General features: G+C 44.3%; 1 protein-coding gene across 4 annotated transcripts; it reads left to right on the forward strand.

Moving 5' to 3' along the window:
- Positions 1-3,661: 3,661 nt before the first annotated feature.
- KPNA2 (karyopherin subunit alpha 2) lies at positions 3,662-15,738 on the forward strand. Of its 4 annotated transcripts, none has more exons than XM_031657157.1 (11): positions 3,662-3,968; positions 5,247-5,344; positions 5,494-5,631; positions 9,089-9,177; positions 10,795-11,063; positions 11,316-11,410; positions 11,511-11,774; positions 12,265-12,498; positions 12,747-12,929; positions 14,638-14,787; positions 15,393-15,738. In XM_031657157.1, exons 2-11 carry the CDS (start codon positions 5,270-5,272, stop codon positions 15,483-15,485), a joined length of 1,590 nt encoding a protein of 529 aa, XP_031513017.1. In that variant the 5' UTR covers positions 3,662-3,968; positions 5,247-5,269; the 3' UTR covers positions 15,486-15,738. The 4 variants fall into 4 exon arrangements, with proteins under 4 accessions (XP_031513017.1, XP_031513020.1, XP_031513019.1 ...); XM_031657160.1 differs by having other exon boundaries at positions 3,854-3,968; positions 5,278-5,344; XM_031657159.1 differs by lacking the exon at positions 3,662-3,968 and adding an exon at positions 4,092-4,690.
- The last annotated feature ends 6,160 nt before the right edge of the window (positions 15,739-21,898 follow it).

The following is a 21,898-nucleotide window of genomic DNA, read 5'->3' on the forward strand; positions in this document are numbered from 1 at the left end:
GGAGGCTGAGGCAGGATAATCGCTTGAAACCAGGAAACGGAGGTTGCAGTGAGCCAGGATTGTGCCATTGCACTCCAGCCTGGGTGACAGGGTGAGACTCTGTCTTAAAAAAAAAAAAAAAAGGCCGGGTGCGGTGGCTCAAGCCTGTAATCCCAGCACTTTGGGAGGCCGAGACGGGTGGATCACGAGGTCAGGAGATCGAGACCATCCTGGCAAACACGGTGAAACCCCGTCTCTACTAAAAAATACAAAAAAATTAGCCGGTAGTCCCAGCTACTCGGGAGGCTGAGGCAGGAGAATGGCGTGAACCCGGGAGGCGGAGTTTGCCTTGAGCTGAGATCCGGCCACTGCACTCCAGCCCGGGCAACAGAGCGAGACTCCGTCTCAAAAAAAAAGAAAAAAAAAAAAAAAGAAAAAAAAAGAAGAGACACCAGAGAGCTTTCACTATCCCTCCTCTGTGCTGAAATGAAGAGATCGTGCTAGCACACAATGAGACGATGGTCATCTGGACTCCAAACAGGGGGCCCTTCCTGGAAACTGACCACTCTGGCACCCTTATTTCAGATTTTGTGATCCAGAAATGTAAGAAAAATAAATGTTTGTTATTGAAGCCTTCCAGCCTGTAGTACTTTGTTATGGTAACCTAAGCAGACTATGCTAGTGGACTAATACATCAGCTAAAACTTGGTTGTAAATGATAGGTCTTTTCCTTTTTTTTTTTTTTTTTTTTTTTTGCGACGGAGTCTTACACTGTCACCTGGGTTGTAGTGCAGTGGTGTCATCTTGGCTCACCGCAACCTCTACCTCCCAGGTTTAAGCGATTCTTGTACCTCAGCCTCCCGAGAAGCTGGGACCACAGGTGTGTGCTACCACGCCTGCCTAATTTTTTGTATTTTTAGTAGAGACAGGGTTTTACCATGTTGGACAGGCTAGTCTTTTGTATTTTTAGTAAAGACAGGGTTTTGCCACGTTGGATAGGCTAGTCTTTTTTTTTCAAAATGGAGTTTTGCTATTGTTGCCCAGGCTGGAGTGCAATGGCGCAATCTCGGCTCACTGCAACCTCTGCGTCCCAGGTTCAAGCGATTCTCCTGCCTCAGCCTCCCAAGTAGCTGGGGTTACAGGCAACCGCCACCACGCCCAGCTAATTTTTTGTATTTTTAGTAGAGACGAGGTTTCCCTATGTTGGCCAGGCTGGTCTCGAACTCCTGACCTCAGGTGATCTGCCCATCTCATCCTCCCAAAGTGCTAGGATTACAGGTGTGAGCCACCGCGCCCGACTATATCGTATCTTTCAAAGGCAATTTTGGGCATTATACTTCTGTTTCAGGTTGTTTTTAGGTGCAAGTACAGAATAGCGGTTCAGAATACAGATCCTGGAACCAGGATCTGTTATGGCTGAATCCTGTCTTTGCCATGTACTGGCTGTGTGACCCTGGACAAGTTACATAAACACTTGTGATTCAGTGCTCTCTTTTGTGAAATAGAGCAAATAACAGTACTACCTCACAGTTGTGAAGATCAAGTGTATTAATACATGGTAAACATTCAGAACACTTCTGGACACATAGTAGTCAGTATTTTCAAGCAAAAGAAACTCAACTTGGCTTGGTATGGTGGCTCAGGCCTGTAATCCCAGCACTTTGGGAGGCGAAGGTGGGTGGATTGCTTGAGCTCAGGAGTTCAAGACCAGCTTGGGCAAAATAGTGAAACCCTGTCTTTACAAAAAATACAAAAATTAGCTGGACGTGGTGGTATGTACCTGTAGTCCCAGCTATTTGGGAGGCTGAGGTGGGAGGATGGCTTCAGCTCAGGAGGCAGAGGTCGCAGTGAGCCAAGATCGTGCCACTCCACTCCAGCCTGGGTGACAGAGCCAGACCCTGTATCAAAGACAAGAAAAAAAAAAGAGAAAAAAAAAAAGAGAAGAAACTCAACTTGACAATACAAAAGAAATGTGTATCGGATCTCATAATTGCAAACCTTCAGAGATAGAGCGGGTCAGACCTCTCAAGGTTTCCCTACAGTTTTCCTTCTTTTTTTTTTTTTGTTGTTGTTTTTGTTTTTTTTTTTTTTTGAGACGGAGTCTCGCTCTGTCACCCAGGCTGGAATGCAGTGGCCAGATCTCAGCTCACTGCAAGCTCCGCCTCCCGGGTTCACGCTATTCTCCTGCGTCAGCCTCCCGAGTAGCTGGGACTACAGGCGCCCGCCACCTCGCCCGGCTAGTTTTTGTATTTTTTAGTAGAGACGGGGTTTCACCGTGTTAGCCAGGATGGTCTCGATCTCCTCACCTTGTGATCCGCACGTCTCGGCCTCCCAAAGTGCTGGGATTACAGGCTTGAGCCACCGCGCCCGGCCCTCCCTACAGTTTTCTTATTCAGATTTCTAGGACTCACATCCCTCAGTTCAGAAGAACAGAGGCTGCTTTCCTACCTCCAACCAGTAAACAAAAGGCACAGGCTGTCCAACTGGATGAATTTAGGTCATGTGCCTGCCCCTGAACCATTCTCAGTAGCTGAGAGAATGCCTCACAGTGATTGGTTTAGGGGTGAATTCCTTCCACATTCTTGCATTTAGGGGGATGGGATTATGCTGATTAAGAGTAGGTGCAACCCTTTATGAACTCTGGCTGCTATACAATGAATGAGGCTGGCATTAATGACTGCAAGAATGGACAAATTTGGTGTTTGAATTTATTTATAGTAAGAAATAAACCATGACAACTTTTCTAAAATGTAATCTTTTAGAACACAAAAAAATTGCAGAAACAAAAATGGCCCATAATCCTGATGCTCTGTTGACCATCTTTGTTTTGTTTCTTCGTTTGAGCATATGGCAAAAAATGCAAAATTCAGAAATGTGTAACGAGCATAGAATGTTACTGGAACAATTGACAAAACTTGAACACAGACTACATACTAAACAACAGCATGAAATTTCAGTTTTTCTCAATTTGACGACTGCAGTGTGGTTATGTAAGAGAATGTCTTTTCTTAGGAGATACACCGTGAAACAGAGGAAAAAGGACATGATTCTCAAACTCTCAAATGTTTCAAAAAGTAACATATTGAAATCACACATAGGTACACATGTGCATAGGTATACATATATATGTATAGAGACAGCAGTAGCAAATGTGGCAAAATGTTAACATTTGGCAAATCTGGATAAGGATTTGCAATTCTGCTGCATTTGAAATTATTTAAAAATACAAAACTTGAGTGTTTGGAGAAACAGGAATAAGAAACGTTTTGTTACCATATTTGCGGCTTCTATACAGTCTTTTAGGACGCAATTGAAAAAAAAAAACTAAACTAAAAAATATAACATAAATCTTCCCTCCCATAGTGGCCAGAAACCCCTGCCAAGTTCTTCGGATATCGTAACAGGAAAAAAATGCAAAGCAATATGTCTTTCTATAAAGATTACTTATTTACTAATTATCATTTTTTAATTTTCATGAAGATCAACAACAAAGTTTTTTTAAAATAATGACTTTGAGAATCATTTTGCGGTATTTGTTTAAGGCTGTCGCCCAGGAAAACGCCCAGGGACCATGCGCGCTTCAACCCAGTGGAAACACGAACGGCCCAGGGACCGCCCCTTCGCGTTGCTTGACGGGATCTGGAGTCCTCCCGCTCCGCCCGACCAGGCGCTCGGGAACCGCCCGTCCGCTTCCTCATCTCGCGATGCCATCCTCCTTTTTTTTTTTTTTTTCCCCCCTCCCACTCGCCCCTAAGCCCTATGACTCCCTCCCCTCTCAACGTGTTTTTCAAATCCACCAATGGGCACACAGCTTGGGCTCGAACCAGCCAATCGGAATGCGGAGTCACCGGGAAATTTAAATCGCGCCGGCCGGCTGCACGAGCCACACGGTCTTTGAGCTGAGTCGAGGTGGACCCTTTGAGCGCAGCCGTCCCACAGCCGCTGATTCCCCGCATCGCCTCCCGTGGAAGCCCGGGCCCGCTTCGCAGGTACAGACTCAGGCAGCGGCTCGGCCCGAGCGCTAACGGTTTGCCCGCGGGCGGCGTTCGCCTTTGGGTGGGGGGAAGGAGGCCCCGGGTCCACGCCGAGCCTGGCTCAGCCTCCCGCGTTGTCTAGGCCTCGCGGGCGACTGGTTCATTGACCAGGCGGCTGAGTTTCGCGAGGTCTGCGGGTTTAGGGCGCCGACGCTCTTCAAACGGCAGCGGAGACCATAACGCGTCGCGGCCGGGAGAATCGGAGCGAGCCAGGCCTGAGGGCGAATGTCCCGGGAGGGCTCGTGGCGGCCCTGGCCTCGCTTCCCCCTTTCTCGTTGCATCTTCCCCGACGTAGGGGCAGGGGCAGGGGCTGGGGGTGGCAGTTGGGAGCACCGTCTCTGACACTTTGGCCCCGGGGTGGCTGTGCCACCAAGTCGTAGGCGAGCGTAATGAAAGCAAAGATAGCAAATTGTAAGGAGGGCTTTGACTTTTGTCGTCTTCTGAATGACGCACAGCTGATGTCGTCCTAATTAAGTGCATTCGCTCCTAGTCTCTGGAAATGCAAATCAAATATGCGACATGCGGCACTGCATTTTTAATGTTGACCATAATGTAATGATGAAGCAAATTTTTATTTAGTTTTCGAATCTGCACCTATTTTGGCCAAGTAAAGACAGTAAAGTAGTGCGAGCCTCCTGAGAATCTGAATTTATTGCCCTGGCACATAATTTTTAGCTGTAAGTTAACTTGGTTCCCCTACTTTGCCTTGGATTAACTATTAGGGACTCTGGAGTATCGAGCCAGGCTGTCAGAAACGGTGGACACACGTGGCTAGTCCAAATTGAAATACGCTGTAAGCTTAAAGTACACAAAAGACTTCAAAGATGGAGTATGGAAAAAGAATGTAAAAGATGTCAGTTATTTTATATATTGAAATATATATGTTGAAATACTATTTGGATATGTTGGGTTAAGTAAAATAAATTATTGAAATTAGTTTCACTTGTTTCTTTTCGCCTTTTAAAAAGTATGGCTACTAGGAAGTTTCAATTTATATAGCTTGCATTCTATTTCTGATGGACAGCCCTCTCCAGGAAGTCTCAGCCCTTCAGAGGGAAGGGGGACAGTTCCCCTTTGGGTAAAGCTATTTCATAGTGCTGAAAACATGATGATCCCCCCTCTAGTATACAGGTGTGGATTAAGTAGATGCTTGATAATTCAATTCTTATTTGGTACTATTATTGACAAAGGAAAACGATAAAGGAAATATTTTTCTCTTCGCCCATCTTTTAGCTTTCTCCCTTTGTCTCATAACCATGTCCAGCAACGAGAATGCTAATACACCAGCTGCCCGTCTTCACAGATTCAAGAACAAGGGAAAAGACAGTACAGTGAGTACCTTCTGTTGCTTTCCTGTGGTGGTGTTTAAATGGGAGGACATTTGGAAAGGGGTGAAAACTTAGGGATCTTTTTAAAAATACCCTCACTTAGCAACAAAAACTGATGTGATAGGTGAAACGGCATGTTATCTTTTCTCAAGGAAATGAGGCGTCGCAGAATAGAGGTCAATGTGGAGCTGAGGAAAGCTAAGAAGGATGACCAGATGCTGAAGAGGAGAAACGTAAGCTCATTTCCTGATGATGCTACTTCTCCGCTGCAGGAAAACCGCAACAATCAGGTAAAAAACGTATTTTGGTTTATGAGTTACGTGAAATCCAGAAAATCAGTAGGAACTTTTCTTAGAAATTCAAGTAAACTTAACATTTTTAGCCTTAGGTTGTAACTATCTGTGAAGATCTTTTTCTCTGTTCCCAATTAGTAACTGTCTTCTTTCCTGCCTTCCATAATCCACTGAAGCTGATTTAGGATCTTCCTTTAGCTCTGACCTTCCTTCAGACTTCCCTGCATTTCTAGCTGCTAACTGGGTACCTTGACCTGACCACTGTGTCCAGAGCCAACCAGTTTCTGGTTTATTCTTTTTTTTTTTTTTTTTTTCCCCTAGACGGGGTCTCGCTTTGTTGCTCAGGCTGGAGTGCAGTGGCACAATCTTGGCTCACAGCAACCTCTGCCTCCTGGGTTCAAGCAATTCTCCTGCCACAGCCTCCTGAGTAGCTGGGATTACGGGCACGCACCACCATGCTTGACTAGTTTTTGTATTTTTTTGTTGTTTTGTTTTTTTGAGTTTCCCTCTGTCGCCCAGGCTGGAGTACAGTGATACGATCTCAGCTCACTGCAAGCTCCACCTCCCAGGTTCACGCCATTCTCTTGCCTCAGCCTCCCAAGTAGCTGGGACTACAGGCACCTACCATCCCGCCCAGCTAATTTTTTTGTATTTTTAGTAGAGACGGGGTTTCATCGTGTTAACCAGGAAGGTCTTGATCTCCTGACCTCGTGATCCACCCGCCTCGGCCTCCCAAAGTGCTGGGATCACAGGTGTGAGCCACTGCCCGGTCTGTTTTTATATTTTTAGTAGAGGCAGGGTTTCACCATGTTGGCCATGCTAGTCTTGAACTCCTGACCTCGTGATATGCCTGCCTTGGCCTCCCAAAGTGCTGGGATTACAGGCATGAGCCACCAGGCCCTTCCCGTTTTTGGTTTATTTCTGCCTTTTTTGGTATTCTCTCTTTTTTTGTATTTGTCACCAGCTTTGTTCAGGACTTTCCTTCTGAAATATTTACGGTAGCCTCCTAAGTTATCATTTCCTCCTTTCTGTGCCATATATTATTTTCCTGAAATTTTTCCTAAAGTACTGCCTTAGACATGTGTTTTCTTTCCTCAAAATCCATCCTCCAAATTGCTTGAACCTGTTAGGTGGAGGTTGCAGTGAGCCAAGATCGTCCCATTGCACTCCAGCCTGGGCAACAATCCAGGAAAAAAATAAAAATAAAAAAATTCATATTCCAGCTGGGCATGGTGGTTCATGCCTGTTCATGCCAACGCTTTGGGAAGCTGAAATGGGAGGATCACTGGAGGCCGGGAGTTTGAGCCCAGCCTAGGCAACGTAGCAAGACCTTGTCTCTATAAAAAATAAAGTTAGCTGGGCATGGTGGCATTGGCCTTTAGTCCTAGGTATTCAGGGGGCTGAGACAGAAGGATCACCTGCCAGGATTTTGAGGTTGCAGCGAGCTGTGATTGCACTACTGTACTCTTGCTGGGTGACAGTGAGACCCTGTCTGTAAAAATAAAAATCCCTGCTCCATGAAGGCCTTCCATAAAGTAGACCTATCTTAGATTTTCCAATTTATCTTTCATCTGGCACTTTCCTACATCTTTTTCTCACAATATGCGTCCTTTTTTTTTTTTTTTTCTTAAGATGAAGCCTTGCTTTGTTGCCCAGGCAGGAGTGCAAGGCACCATCTTGGCTCACCACAACATCCACCTCCTGGATTCAAGTGATACTCGTGCCTCAACCTCCGGAGTAGTTGGGATTACAGGCATGTGCCACCATGCCCAGCTAATTTTTGTTTTTTTCCAGTAGAGACGGGGTTTCGCAATGTTGGTCAGGCTGGTCTCGAACCCTGACCTCAGGTGATCTGCCTGCCTTGGCCTCCCAAAGTTCTGAGATTACAGGTGTGAGCCACCACGCGCAGCCACATTATGCTTCCTTTAGCACTCCACATTTATCTTTTTTTTTTTTTTTATTGAATACTACCTATGTTCTATATCTAGGGTACTAATACTCAAAGCTCATCTTCTCCTTATAGCACTCCTTAGCCTAGCAGGAAAGACACTTCTTTCTCAGGATTCTCTAGCACCTTGGTTCTGCACCCAAAATGGGGAGTAAATGCTGTGTAGCCCATCTATTTACCACTTGTTTTACGCTGTTTGTCTGCTTGTCACATTTCCTCTGTGAGGCGTCAGGCTCCTGGAAAGACAGGGATACTGTCTTTTTAAATTACAGGTAGCACTGGTTCTCAAACCTTTCTACTGTGATTCACAACATAAATTTTTTTTTTTTTTTTTTGATGGGGGTCGGGGAATGGGTCTTGAGCTGTTACTCAGGCTGGAGTGCAGTGGTGCGATCTCTGGCTGACTGCAGCCTCCATCTCCTGGGTTCAAGTGACCCTCCTGCCTCAACCTCCCAAGTAGCTAGGATTACAGGGGATCATCACCATGTCTAGCTAATTTTTGCATTTTTAGTAGACATGGGGATTCACCATGTTTCCCAATCTGGTCTTGAACTCCTGACCTCAGGTGATCTACCCACCTCGGCCTCCCAAAGTGCTGGGATTACAGGCATGAGCCACTTCGCCCAGCTGAACATAAAACATTTATATTTGCAACAACACTCAACCATGGAAATACACAGATTATAAAATTAGATATGAAAATCCTCGGCCAGGCGTGGTGGGTCACACCTGTAATCCTAGCACTTTGGGAGGCCCAGGCGGGCGGATCACCTGAGGTTGGCAGTTCAAGACCAGCCTGAGCAACATGGAGAAACCCTGTCTCTACTAAAAATACAAAAAAAATTAGTTGGGCGTGGTGGCGCATGCCTGTAATCCCCGCTACTCGGGAGGCTGAGGCAGGAGAATCACTTGAACCCAGGAGGTGGAGGTTGTGGTGAGCCAAGATCGTGGCTCTGCACTCTAGCCTGGGGAACAAGTGAAACTCCATCTCAAAAAAAGAAAATCCTCAGAACGTTGCCTATAACTTCATGTCTTTCTCCCTGAAAGTATATCTGAATGCAAGTTATTGAGACTAATGTAGAAATAATCTTTGGTCTTGTATGGCGAGAGGCAGACACCACCATGCCTGGATTTTTTTTTTTTTTTGTCGTGGGGAGGTCGTCTCACCCGAGCTCAAACCATCCTCCCTCCTGAGCCTTCCAAAGTGCTAGGCTTACAGGTGTGAGCCACCATGCCTGGCCTTCTAGTTCATTTTTTAAATGGTTCAAAGCTGCCATTTTAGCGACAAAACACTTGGATACTCCATAACTTGAGACTCTAGTGAGTCATGACACCGAGTTTGGAAACTGTTCTACATATAAAATAATGAATATTTAACAGGCAAAATTAAATGTAGGGTTAAATATGTAGTAGCTGGCTATAAGCCTAATGATGTTTACACAAGTAAGTGTGGATTTTATTGTTTGTATTTAAGCTTAATGATAATGTGCAAAATTTCACTTCTAGGGTACTGTAAATTGGTCTGTTGATGACATTGTCAAAGGCATAAATAGCAGCAATGTGGAAAATCAGCTCCAAGCTACTCAAGCTGCCAGGTAAGTCTTGTCTGCAATAGCATGGGTAGCCCAAGAAATTCAGGTTTTTAGATTTTTTTTTTTTTGGGTGGGGGCAGGAAGGGACAGATAGTGTGTAAGGAAAGATTAGGCCAGCCAGCCATACGCCAAATAGTATTTTGTATTTATTAATTTTTTTGAGAGAGGGGCCTTGCTATTTTGCCCAGGCTGGTCTCGAATGCCTGGGTTCAAGCAATCCTCTCACCTCAGCCTCCTGAAGTGCTGGGATCATAGGTGTGTGCCATTGCACCTGCCCATAAAATTTTTACCAAAGTAATGTTTCAGGTCACTGGCGGGGAAAGGAAGAAATAAATAGTAAGTGGGATTGAGACATGCATTTAGAATGATAGATCCATTTAGGAGATCAGTATAATTTGACCTTTACCTCCCACCATACACAGATATTTATGATATGATAGAAAGGATTAATAAGTTCTGTAGCTTGAGAGTGTGCGGAAGAACAAATTTCAATGGTAAATTATCATTAAAAAGTTCTAGGCTGGGCACTGTGGCTCATGCCTATAATCCCAGCCCTTTGGGAGGCTAGGGGGCGGGTTACTTGGGCCCAGGAGTTTGAGAACAGCCTGGGCAATATGGTGAGACCCCGTTTCTACAAAAAAAATTATTAGTTGGGTGTGGTGGCACATGCCTGTAATCTTAGGTACTGGAGAGACCCAGGCACGATAATTGCTTGAACCCAGGAGGCGGAGGTTGCAGTGAGCTGAGATCTTGCCACTGCACTTCAGCCTGGTGACAGAGCAAGACTCTGTCTCAAAAAACAAATAAAATTACCTGAGTGTGGTGGTGCGCACTTGTTGTCCCAGCTACTAAAGAGTCTGAGGTGGGAGGATCACTTGAGCCCAGGAGGTGGAGGCTGCAGTGAGCTGTGATAATGGCACTGCACTCTAGCCTGGGTGGAGTGAGATCATCTCAAAAAAACAAAATGTAGCCGGGCGCAGTGGCTCAAGCCTGTAATCCCAGCACTTTGGGAGGCCGAGACGGGCGGATCACGAGGTCAGGAGATCGAGAGCATCCTGGCTAACACAGTGAAACCCTGTCTCTACTAAAAAATACAAAAAACTAGCCGGGCGAGGTGGCGGCCGCCTGTAGTCCCAGCTACTTGGGAGGCTGAGGCAAGAGAATGGTGTGAACCCGGGAGGCGGAGCTTGCAGTGAGCTGAGATCCGGCCACTGCACTCCAGCCTGGGCAACAGAGCGAGACTCCGTCTCAAAAAATAAAAATGTGCTTAACCACAACTATCAGGGAGAACAAATTCAGTTAACAATGGGAGTCTAACCCTGTCAGAACGTCAAAAGTTTTTTTAAAAAGTGACAAGATCTGTAGATTTCTGCAGGGATGGAGAGGAGGGTAATCTACATTAATTTTTGGAAAAATGGTAGTTAATTTTACCGCATATATAGCACCATACAGGTAATCTGTTCAGCTTCTCTTAGATTCCAGAATGTCTCAGCATTTACTGATTTACTTAAAAGGTTGTCTGAAGTTCTAAACTGTTGAATTGCATTTTAAATTGGTTTTTACACAAACTCCTTTTGTTAACCACTTTCAACTTTTATTTCTCTTTTTGTTCCCCTTTAGGAAACTACTTTCTAGAGAAAAACAGCCCCCCATAGACAACATAATCCGGGCTGGTTTGATTCCAAAATTTGTGTCCTTCTTGGGCAGAACTGATTGTAGTCCCATTCAGTTTGAGTCTGCTTGGGCACTCACTAACATTGCTTCTGGGACATCAGAACAGACCAAGGCTGTGGTAGATGGAGGTGCCATCCCAGCATTCATCTCTCTGTTGGCATCTCCCCATGCTCACATCAGTGAACAAGCCGTCTGGGCTCTAGGAAACATTGCAGGTACTTGGACTTGAAGTTCTTTTGACTGAATGTATCTAAGTGTAATGAGTTCAAAGAAAGGCCTTATAAGTAGTAACGACTTCGTCAAGTTTTGAGCTTGCTTTCAAGCCGTTATTAGGAATGAAAGTGTCGTCTTTACAAAGGCAGCAGAGGGGCATCTAAGTACGTTTGGGAGTTTTTGCTGGTGCATCAGTCACTGAACGTTGGTGGTGTTGGACAAGATAATAAAATTAATCTTGCCTTTTTTTTCAGGTGACGGCTCAGTGTTCCGAGACTTGGTTATTAAGTATGGTGCAGTTGACCCACTGTTGGCTCTCCTTGCAGTTCCTGATATGTCATCTTTAGCAGTAAGTTACTAACATGAATAAAGTTACTCACTTCTTCATTCTCATTTCCCCCATCTTCTCAAAAGACAGAACCTCTCATTGCCTATTTTTATCCCCCTAGTGTGGCTACTTACGTAATCTTACCTGGACACTTTCAAATCTTTGCCGCAACAAGAATCCTGCACCCCCGATAGATGCTGTTGAGCAGATTCTTCCTACCTTAGTTCGGCTCCTGCATCATGATGATCCAGAAGTATTAGCAGATACCTGCTGGGCTATTTCCTACCTTACTGACGGTCCGAATGAACGAATTGACATGGTCGTGAAAACAGGAGTTGTGCCCCAACTTGTGAAGCTTCTAGGAGCTTCTGAATTGCCAATTGTGGTAAGTTATTTACTTGTAGATTAGGACATAAGTATAAAAAGCATGATCAGGGCTGGGTACGGTGGCTCACGCCTGTATAATCCCAGCACTTTGGGAGACCAAGGCGGGTGGATCCCCTGAGGTCAGGAGTTAGAGACCAGCCTGGCCAACATGATGAAAGCCCATCTCTACTAAAAATAGAAATTATCTGGATGTCGTGGCAGGCATCTGTAATCCCAACTACTTGGGAGGCTAAGGCAGGAGAATTGCTTGAATCCAGGAGGCAGAGGCTGCAGTGAGTCGAGATCGTGCCATTGCACTCCAGTCTGGGTGACAAGAGCAAGACTCCTGTCTCTCAAAAAAAAAAAAAAGCATTATCAATTGATACTAATATTGAAGTATTACCTATTTCATACCCATGATGGGCCTCTTGTTAAAACTTTTAGGGTACAGAATTTCTGAAGTGCTGGGAAAAAACCAGCGTCAACATTTTTTTTTTTTTTTTTTTCAGACTCCTGCCCTAAGAGCCATAGGGAATATTGTCACTGGTACAGATGAACAGACTCAGGTTGTAATTGATGCAGGAGCACTCGCTGTCTTTCCCAGCCTGCTCACCAACCCCAAAACTAACATTCAGAAGGAAGCTACATGGACAATGTCAAACATCACAGCTGGCCGTCAGGACCAGATACAGCAAGTTGTGAATCATGGATTAGTCCCATTCCTTGTCAGTGTTCTCTCTAAGGTAATGAAGTCTTAGGATTTAATCAAGTCATTTTTAGTATTTATAGAAAACTGTGCTTGATAAGCTTCTTCACGTGCAAGAATCTTGGGTTCTACTTGGAGTCCTTTGCTGAGAAATACCCAGGAACCCCTTTCACTCACAGTTGGATGGAACCGTGGTCCTTTCAGTCATTGTTTTTGTGAAAAAGTGCTCTTGGAATCTTATTCTTGCAACTTTCTGAAATCAAACCATTTCCTTATGTTGAATAGGCAGATTTTAAGACACAAAAGGAAGCTGTATGGGCCGTGACCAACTACACTAGTGGTGGAACAGTTGAGCAGATTGTGTACCTCGTTCACTGTGGCATAATAGAACCGTTGATGAACCTCTTAACTGCAAAAGATACCAAGATTATTCTGGTTATCCTGGATGCCATTTCAAATATCTTTCAGGTAAGTCCTATCAAGGTGGCTTTGTTTGAATTTGAACTTGATAATAATCAGTTTACTATTTAGACCTGGGGGAGGGCAGCTGTTGTAAGTTTACTCACTAGTAAGCCAAAGATTCAGAAAGCCTGTTTAGGTGGGCCACACCTTTGATTAAAAATGTGGCAGGCATTATCAAAGATGAAAGAGATGACAAGTGGATGATGGGACCTGAATCGAAGTCGGGCGTTTATGTGGACTCATCACATCTGTTTACTTAGTTGATTTAATGTCCCAATTTCATACTGAATTTTGGTGAAATTAAATTTGAATGACTTGGCCAGTCATGGTGTCTCATGCCTGTAATCACAGCACTTTGAGAGTCCGAGGTAGGTGGATCACCTGAGGTCAAGAGTCCGAGACCAGCCTGGCCAACATGGTGAAACCCCATCTCTGCTAAAAATACAAAAATTAGCCATGTGTGGTGGCAGGCGCCTATAATCCCAGCTACTTGGGAGGCTGAGGCAGGAGAATCACTTGAACCCTGGGCCGGGGGTGGAGGTTGTAGTGAGCCAAGATCATGTCACTTCACTCCAGCCTGGCCGGAAGAGTGAAACTATCTCAGAAAAAATTTGAATAACTTATATTTTTCTTCTGGTTGTATCCCTAATTGATCCAAGCATACCAGCATATGGCACTTTGTCATAGTGATTGGTGGTAGGTAAGTTCTACTCATCAACTTTAGATTCTAGAGATTTTTACATATAGAAGTTGAGTCTACAGGCTGGGCACAGTGGCTCACACCTGTAATCCCAGCACTTTGGGAGGCTGAGGTGGGCAGAGCACGAGGTCAGGAGTTTGAGACCAGCCTGGCCAACATAGTGAAACCCTGTCTCTACTAAAAATACAAAAAATTAGCCGGGCGTGGTGGCAGGTGCCTGTAATTCCAGCTACTTAGGAGGCTGAGGCAGGAGAAACGCTTGAACCCGGGAAGCGGAAGTTGCAGTGAGCTGAGTTTGCGTCATTGCACTCCATCTTGGGCAACAAGAGTGAAACTCTTGTCTAAAAAAAAAAAGTTGAGCCTACAATAATGGATGCTGGTGTATTTGTCACTGTGTATAAATAATTTGTCAATATGTGGCCAGTATTTCTTCTTCACCTCATCTAATCCCCTAAGTTACTTTGAAGCAAATCTGTTATTTCATCTATAGATATTTATGTATCTCTTTAAAGTTGAAAATTTAAAGGAAAACTAACCTACATACCGTTCCGTATGTCCAGTAAATCCTTAATACCAACACACATTCTGGTCAGACATTTAGTTTAGCACTCTATAGGCCATCTTTGCCTTTGACACCTTGACTACACCTTGTGATGATAAAGGATTTTTTACAGAACAATAAGCCCCTGTTCCCATAGCAGACCAGTTGAACTGGAATGTAGTGTGTTTTAAAAGTTGCCCACGTGATTTTGATACATAGAAAAGGTTGAGAGCTATTGATTGTAAGATCTTTGGCTCCAGTTGAAGTAGTGCTAAAAGCAGGTATAGATCCAATCACATTGAATTTCAACAAAATATAAAATGGACTGTGATAGTGATAGGTTTGTTGAAGGAACTGTTAGGTGATTATTTCTGCCTGACATGTATCTATATTCAAATTATCGATGTTGTTTTGTTCATTAAAATAAAACATTCAGAGTATACACCAGTAAACTTGGAATTTTTTTTTTTAAGGCTGCTGAAAAACTAGGTGAAACTGAGAAACTTAGTATAATGATTGAAGAATGTGGCGGCTTAGACAAAATTGAAGCTCTACAAAACCATGAAAACGAGTCTGTGTATAAGGCTTCGTTAAGCTTAATTGAGAAGTATTTCTCTGTAGAGGTGAGTAATGGATGGTAATATTAATAACAACTTGGAAACATCTAAAGTCAAGGCCATGAGCCTTTTTTTCCCCTCATACTTTTTAAAATAAGTCTCATATCTTTGTTAAATATAGTAAAATATCAGTGTGCATAGGACATAATGTACTTATTTGCCCCTCTAGTTTGGCTTGATGGTAATAAAATCTTTTTAAACTGAGATTTTAAAAGTCACCAGATTAGTTTCAAATGAACAGCCTTGAGAATCTTAGAATATCTGGAGGGTAAGTTAGTGGGTGTCATTGTAGGAGGTGATACAGAAGGAGGCCAAACCCACCACTATGCTCTGGGCGTAATACAGTCTTTTCCTATTGAAAAGTGGCAGTTGGGGAAGAAAAAAATCTGTTTCTGTCACTGTAGTAGCATTTCTTATCCCCAGTCCCTGCAACTCCCCAGGCACTCATGAATTGGCAAAGTTTCAGAGACTCTCCCTCCCCTATGTCAAATACTAGAATATCATGCAGGATTAAAGGTATAATATGCAGATCAAGACCCAGAGATTAAATATAGACTTCTAGGTAGGCTGCTGCTTGAAATACTTACATTCTTTTTATAATATATTTCCAGGAAGAGGAAGATCAAAACGTTGTGCCGGAAACTACCTCTGAAGGCTACACCTTCCAAGTTCAGGATGGGGCTCCTGGGACCTTTACCTTTTAGATCACGTAGCTGAGGCATACATTTGTGGTGTACCATGTTTGGTATTTTGTCTTATTGTTTCTCTACTAAGAACTCTTTTTAAATGTGGTTTGTTATTGTAGCACTTTTTACACTGAAACTATACTTGAACAGTTCCAACTGTACATACTGTATGAAGCTTGTCCTCTGACTAGGTTTCTTATTTCTATGTGGAATTTCATATCTTGCAGCATCCTGTAAATAAACATTAAAGTCCACCCTTTTCTTTACTTCACCATGCCTGTGTGTGGCTTTCTAATTTGGAGCCTTTAATGTCTCTGGTGAAAGGTAACCCATCCGAACTGGTGTGATGAACCAGAGTAGTCCTGGCTGCAGTTTTTACAGAAGAATGAATAACATTTTCCAGAAACCCTCAGCCAGTGTCTCCTTAAGTCTCCTTGGCCGGGGAGATGAGCTAAACACCTTAAATTTAATCATAAATCTCTCCTGGAGCTACAAGCAGAATTCATTCCTCCCAAACTTCAAGGCTGAATGGGATTCCAAGGTCAATCATGGCTGCACATGGGCCTCACCTGGGAAAGTACCCAGTTCTGTTTAGTTGATGAGGGCCGTGAGGGTCCACCTTGGGTCTTTTTAAAAAATGCAATTCCCAAGGGCTCCTCCTGTACAGTGTAGGTTGATAGACACTATTCTTTTTGAGATGGAGTCTCTGTCACTCAGGCGAAACCCTGTCTCTACTAAAAATACAAAAAATTAGCTGGGATTACAGGCATGGTGCCGGGAGCCTGTCATCCCAGCTACTTGGGAGGCTGAGGCAGGAGAATAGCTTGAACTCAGGAGGCGGAGGTGGCAGTGAGCCAAGATTGCGCCTCTGCACTCCAGCCTTGGTGACAGTAGTAAGCCTCCGTCTCAAAAAAAAAAAAAAAAAACACTGATAAATAATGTATCTTTACCTATAACTTTCATTTTTGTATTTGTTTTTGTTGTAAGCAAGGGAGGAAACGTAATATTCCTAAACCTATTTGGCAATTAACAGTAAAAACTGCTAACACTTATTTTGCTTGTTGAAATAATCTTAAAAGGGTAACATTAAAAGATTGGATATCGGCCGGGCGCGGTGGCTCAAGCCTGTAATCCCAGCACTTTGGGAGGCCGAGATGAGCGGATCACGAGGTCAGGAGATCGAGACCATCCTGGCTAACACGGTGAAACCCCGTCTCTACTAAAAATACAAAAAAATAGCCGGGTGAGGTGGCAGGCGCCTGTAGTCCCAGCTACTCGGGAGGCTGAGGCAGGAGAATGGAGTGAACCCGGGAGGCGGAGCTTGCAGTGAGCTGAGATCCGGCCACTGTACTCCAGCCTGGGCGGCAGAGCAAGACTCCGCCTCAAAAAAAAAAAAAAAAAAGATTGGATATCAGTGTTAAACATTTCACAAAGTATTGATTCATTGCTATATTGCATTTTGGCTAAAAATAAGCTACTTGATTATTTTTAGAACAAAGGAAATCAACATTCTGTTTCCTAATGTTGATTTTTTTTTTCTCTCATCTGTGGCTGCATCACTGAAGAAAAAGCTCAGGATAATTTTTTGTTATTGTAAATCCTCGTTGTTAAGTAAAATTTTTATTTCAGCATTTGGCTTCTTTAATTGCATAACAGCAGTAACAGCAAAGTCAGTTTTGTTCATATGAGCCATTGGAAACCTTGTCAGATACAGGACCCAAGTTTAGAAGGCCATTAAGGCCTGGCTGCCCCTTACCCCTCTCCACCCTTGCTGGAGCTTGCGAAAACCCGGTGGACTGATTTTGGAAAGCCCTTGAAACATGTCATTTCATTAATGGTGCTTTCTTTTGGGATTGGGCTGTTGACCTAATTTGTGATGAACAAAACCCGGCCAAATCATGCAGCCTCCCTCTAACTCCCCATGGGAAAGTGTTAGAGAAAAGTGTTTCAGCAACATCACCCATTTAAGTTTCATAACCCCAGCTAATAAAGATGATAAGAAACACCCAAGCTATCAACTAGGGTTTTTTGAGGGCAGAAGTACAATTTAATTTTGAGCACTTGAATGTTAAACGACATGTTTTTGGCATAGTTTGAAAGCTAATTCTAGTGTCTGTAAACACCCAGTTCCTCCTAAATATTTGGGACAGTTTCATAACATTGTAGGAGGTGTATGCATCGAACCCTCTTAAACTGATCAGTTCGTGCATTCCAGGCTTTTCACAATTGTCAATGTCTTTTCCCATCCTAGTTGTGGGAGGTAGCATGGTGCAGTGAAATGGACTAGTATTTAGGAGCCAGATCTGTCTGTTTTTTTTTTTTTTTTTTTTTTTTTGTCGGGGTCTCGCTCTTTGTTCCCGGCTTGGGGGCAGTGGCGCAATCTCGGCTCACTGCAAGCTCCGCCTCCCGGGTTCACGCCATTCTCCTGCCTCAGCCTCCCGAGTAGCTGGGACTACAGGCGCCCACAACCGCGCCCGGCTAATTTTTTGTATTTTTAGTAGAGACGGGGTTTCACCGTGGTCTCGATCTCCTGACCTTGTGATCCGCCCGCCTCGGCCTCCCAAAGTGCTGGGATTACAGGCGTGAGCCACCGCGCCCGGCCTAGGAGCCAGATCTGTCTGAATTCAAATCCTGCCTCTTTATTATGTCAGTGAAAGACGTTTTGGTGGGGCAGCTAAGTGCCTGGCATAAGAAAAGTATAGATACTAATTCCTACATAATAGATATATCCCAGATAAGTATTACAGCTATTCCAAACTTTTTGTTGTTGGGAATAGCCATAGTAACTGAAGAAACAAAGTCTTGCTATGTTGCCCAGGCTGGTCTCAAATTCCTGGCCTCAAGCTATCCTCCTGCCTCAGCTTCCCAAAGGGCTGGGATTAGAGGCATGAGCCACTGCACCCGGCTGCCTCCAACCTTTTAACACCAAAGATTTCTGTTTGTTCTTACATAGACCCTTGTTTTGATATATTTTACCGTCTAGGCTAAATTTATTAGTACTCTTCTCTTTTTTTCCCCTTGTCAGTCAGATACAAGTAAACATAAGATCACCATACTGGATTGTTTATATACTTAATGATAGGATTCTACCGAAAAGTCAAATGTTTTGTCAGCCTTTAAGGTCTTTTAGGGGCTTGGCATAGCTCTCTGAACAGTGGAACTGGCTCAAGGAGGGCCCACTGTGACTAAGTTCCTAGACTGGCTGTTAGCCTTTGCAGTATCCCAGTGAGAGGTCCAGCTGTCTTCCTGTGCCCACTGGTTCCCTTTCTCTTAATTCTATTGGACAGAATAATTGGAGCACCTCCTCACCTAACTTCTTACTGGCCATAAGAACAGGACCGAACCACCCAAGTCCAACTTGGTGATGGAAGCTTGTCAGTATCAATACCTGATAGGCCCCTAATACTAGTGTTAATGAAGTTTCTTAAATGAGGGAACACTTGACTGTTTTTCTACTATGAAGAAACTCATGTTTAGAACTTGAACAAGTTTAGGTAGAAATATTGGAAGCTTATCCATAAAAACAAGGGAATATGAGGAAAGACTGGATAAATAAGAAAACTTTGAATAAATTCAAAATTAAAGTTAATGGTCAAAGTATGACACCCAGAAGGCATCTCCTGATTGTGGCTGCAAAAAATACATATTTTAAAAGCAAAACTGTTGAAATACAGGAGAAATGTAGAAAAACATGTATAAATAAGATGGTCTTTTCTTTTTTTTGAGATGGAGTTTGCTCGTTACCCAGGCTGGAGTGCAATGGGTGTGATCTTGTCCACTGCAACCTCCGCCTCAGGATGGAGATTCTCCTGCCTCAGCCTCCCAGTAGCTGGGATTACAGGCGTAAGCCACCACATCAGCTGAATTTTGTTTTTAGTAGAGGCCATTTCTCCATATTCCCGTCCGGCTGGTCTCCACTCCATTGTCCATCTTTCAAGCACCAAGGTTTCCTTCCGTCTCTTTCCACTTCATTCGGCTGTGGCTGTCCCTATTCCACCCCATCCCTTTCCTCCTTCCACTCTTTTCTTTCACTAATTCATTTCACCACTTTCTCCCTTTCCCCTTACCTCCTTCTCTCCTTCCTTCCTTCTTCTCTTTCTCTCTTTCTTTTTTCTCTCCCTCTCTCTCCCCTCCCTCCCCCGCTCCTTCCTTCCTTCCTTCCTTCCTTCCTTCCTTCCTTCCTTCCTTCCTTCCTTCCTTCCTCTTTCTTCCATTTCTCTTTCTTTTCTTCCTGGTAACTCTTTAAAATGTATTTTCCTAGTTACAGAAATAATACTAATTTTAGAAAATTTGCAAAACAGAATACCACAAAGATCAAAATAATAACCTAAAATTCTACCATTGGATTGTATATTTTGGCATGAATAAGAATTCTTAACCTGTGTAACCTGAGATCCAAGATAGGTTGCGGGGCTCCTGAACATCTGAAACTGTATGCAAAGTTTACTGTTAAATACATGTGGGTGCTTTTCAAAGAAAGGGGATCATAGCCTGGGGAAAATTAGGTTCTCAAAGGTAGAGCTACCTTCAAACTATTACAAGCTTCAGGTATAGTTCCTTTCCATTTCTTTTCTCTCTTTTTTTTTTTTGGTTTGTTTCTTTTGAGACGAAGTCGCACTTTGTTGCCCAGGCTGGAGTGCAGTGGTGAAGTCTTGGCTCACTGCAACCTCCATGTCCCAGGTTCAAGCAATTCTCCCACCTCAGCCTCCCGAATAGCTGGGATTACTGGCGCAAGCCACCATGCCCAGCTCATTTTTGTATTTTTAGTAGGAGACGGAGTTTCACCAGGTTGGCCAGGCTGGTCTCGAACTCCTGACCTCAGGTGATCCACCTACCTCGGCCTCCCAAAGTGCTGGGATTACAGATGTGAGCCACTGCCCCCAGCCTATTTTCTACACATTTGTAAATGTGCTTTTCTTTTCTTTTCTTTTCTTTTTGAGATGGAGTCTCACTCTGTTGCCCAGGCTGGAGTGCAGTGGCGTGATCTCGGCTCACTGCAACCTCCTCTTCCCAGGTTCAAGCAATTCTCCTGCCTCAGCCTTCCGTGTAGCTGGGACTACAGGCACATGCTGCCACGCCCAGCTAATTTTTTGTATTTTAGTAGAGACGGGGTCTCACTGTTGTTGCCCAGGCTGGTCTCGAATTCCTGAGCTCAGGCAATCCACCCGCCCAGGCCTCCCAAAGTGCTAGGATTACAGGTGTGAGCCACCGCACCTGGCCTTTTTTTTTTTTTTTTTTTGACAGAGTCTTGCTCTTGTTGCCCATCCTGGAGTGCAATGGTGTGATCTCAGCTCATTGGAACCTCCACCTCCTGGGTTGAAGTGATTCTCCTGCCTAAGCTTCCTGAGTAGCTGGGATTACAGGCATGCACCACTGTGTCCAGCTAATTTTTGTATTTTTAGAGATGGGGTTTCACCATGTTGGCCAGGCTGGCCTCGAACTCCTGACCTTGTGATCTGCCCACCGCAGCCTCCCAAAGTGCTGGTATTATAGGCATGAGCCACTGCACCCAGCCACTTTTTTTTTTTTTTAAATATCACTCCCTGAGCCTAAGTAGTTTAAGACATCAGATCAATGAATGTACCTGCCATTTGACTAAAGAACTCCAGTTGAACAGGCGTTTTAGCTGCTGTCCCTAAAAGATGGCATTTGGTTGACATTCGTTCCAAAAGCATGATAAAATACTAAAAATCTGTGGTGCCTTTGTCCCCGGAAAGAGAAGATGGCAAGGGTTTATATTTCTCGTTCGGCCAGGAGTGCAGTTTCCCTGCAAGCCCCCGAGGGTGGGTGGTAAAAATGGGACGTGTTTGGCTCCTCATCCTCCTGCTGACAGCTGGGTCTCAGAGAGGCAGGTCCCACACTTCCCAAGCTCTGGATCCCAGCTCGGCCGCCGCGGGAGGAAAGGCTTCTAACTGGTTAGGAAGCACAGAACTTGCCTGGCCTTCGCCAGCATAATCCGATCTGTCATTCTCTGTAGGAACCAGCTCGGCTCTAGGCCTTGTTCTTTGCTCCGGAGGTAACAATTGCCATTTTTCTTTGGTATTTCTGCTGTAGTGATCACACTCGCCCTTCTCATAGGAAACCATGGGAATCAGCCCAAGTCACAGCTGGCTCCCAGATGGCTCTTGATCCTGTGACCCCACCAACATTCCGATGCTGATTTGCTTGGGAGGTTCAAGCTTGGCTTGCCGGGGCACCCTGCTCCTGGATCCCCACCCTGGGAGATTTATAGGCAGGCCTTGGAGAGGACAAATCTCTAGAGGTGGGATGGGGCCAAGCAGTTTCCTTTTGTTGCATGTTCTAGAATTCTGCCTAAAACAGAAGAGGCTGACCTCATTCTTGCCCCACCCGAAGACCGAGCGGGAATAACTAACTAGCAAGCTATTACTGACATTGCTAAATTACCTAACAAAGAAAGTTCTTCATTCTGT

Source organism: Papio anubis, chromosome 17, assembly GCF_008728515.1.
Source record: "Papio anubis isolate 15944 chromosome 17, Panubis1.0, whole genome shotgun sequence".
NCBI classification, from domain to species: Eukaryota; Metazoa; Chordata; class Mammalia; order Primates; family Cercopithecidae; genus Papio; species Papio anubis.

Coding starts and splice junctions, on each gene's coding strand:
- KPNA2 (XM_031657157.1), top strand. CDS start 5,270: ATGTCCAGCAACGAGAATGCTAATACACCAGCTGCCCGTCTTCACAGA. Junction 11,411..11,510: donor CTGATATGTCATCTTTAGCA/GTAAGTTACTAA, acceptor TTATCCCCCTAG/TGTGGCTACTTACGTAATCT. Junction 11,775..12,264: donor CTTCTGAATTGCCAATTGTG/GTAAGTTATTTA, acceptor TTTTTTTTTCAG/ACTCCTGCCCTAAGAGCCAT.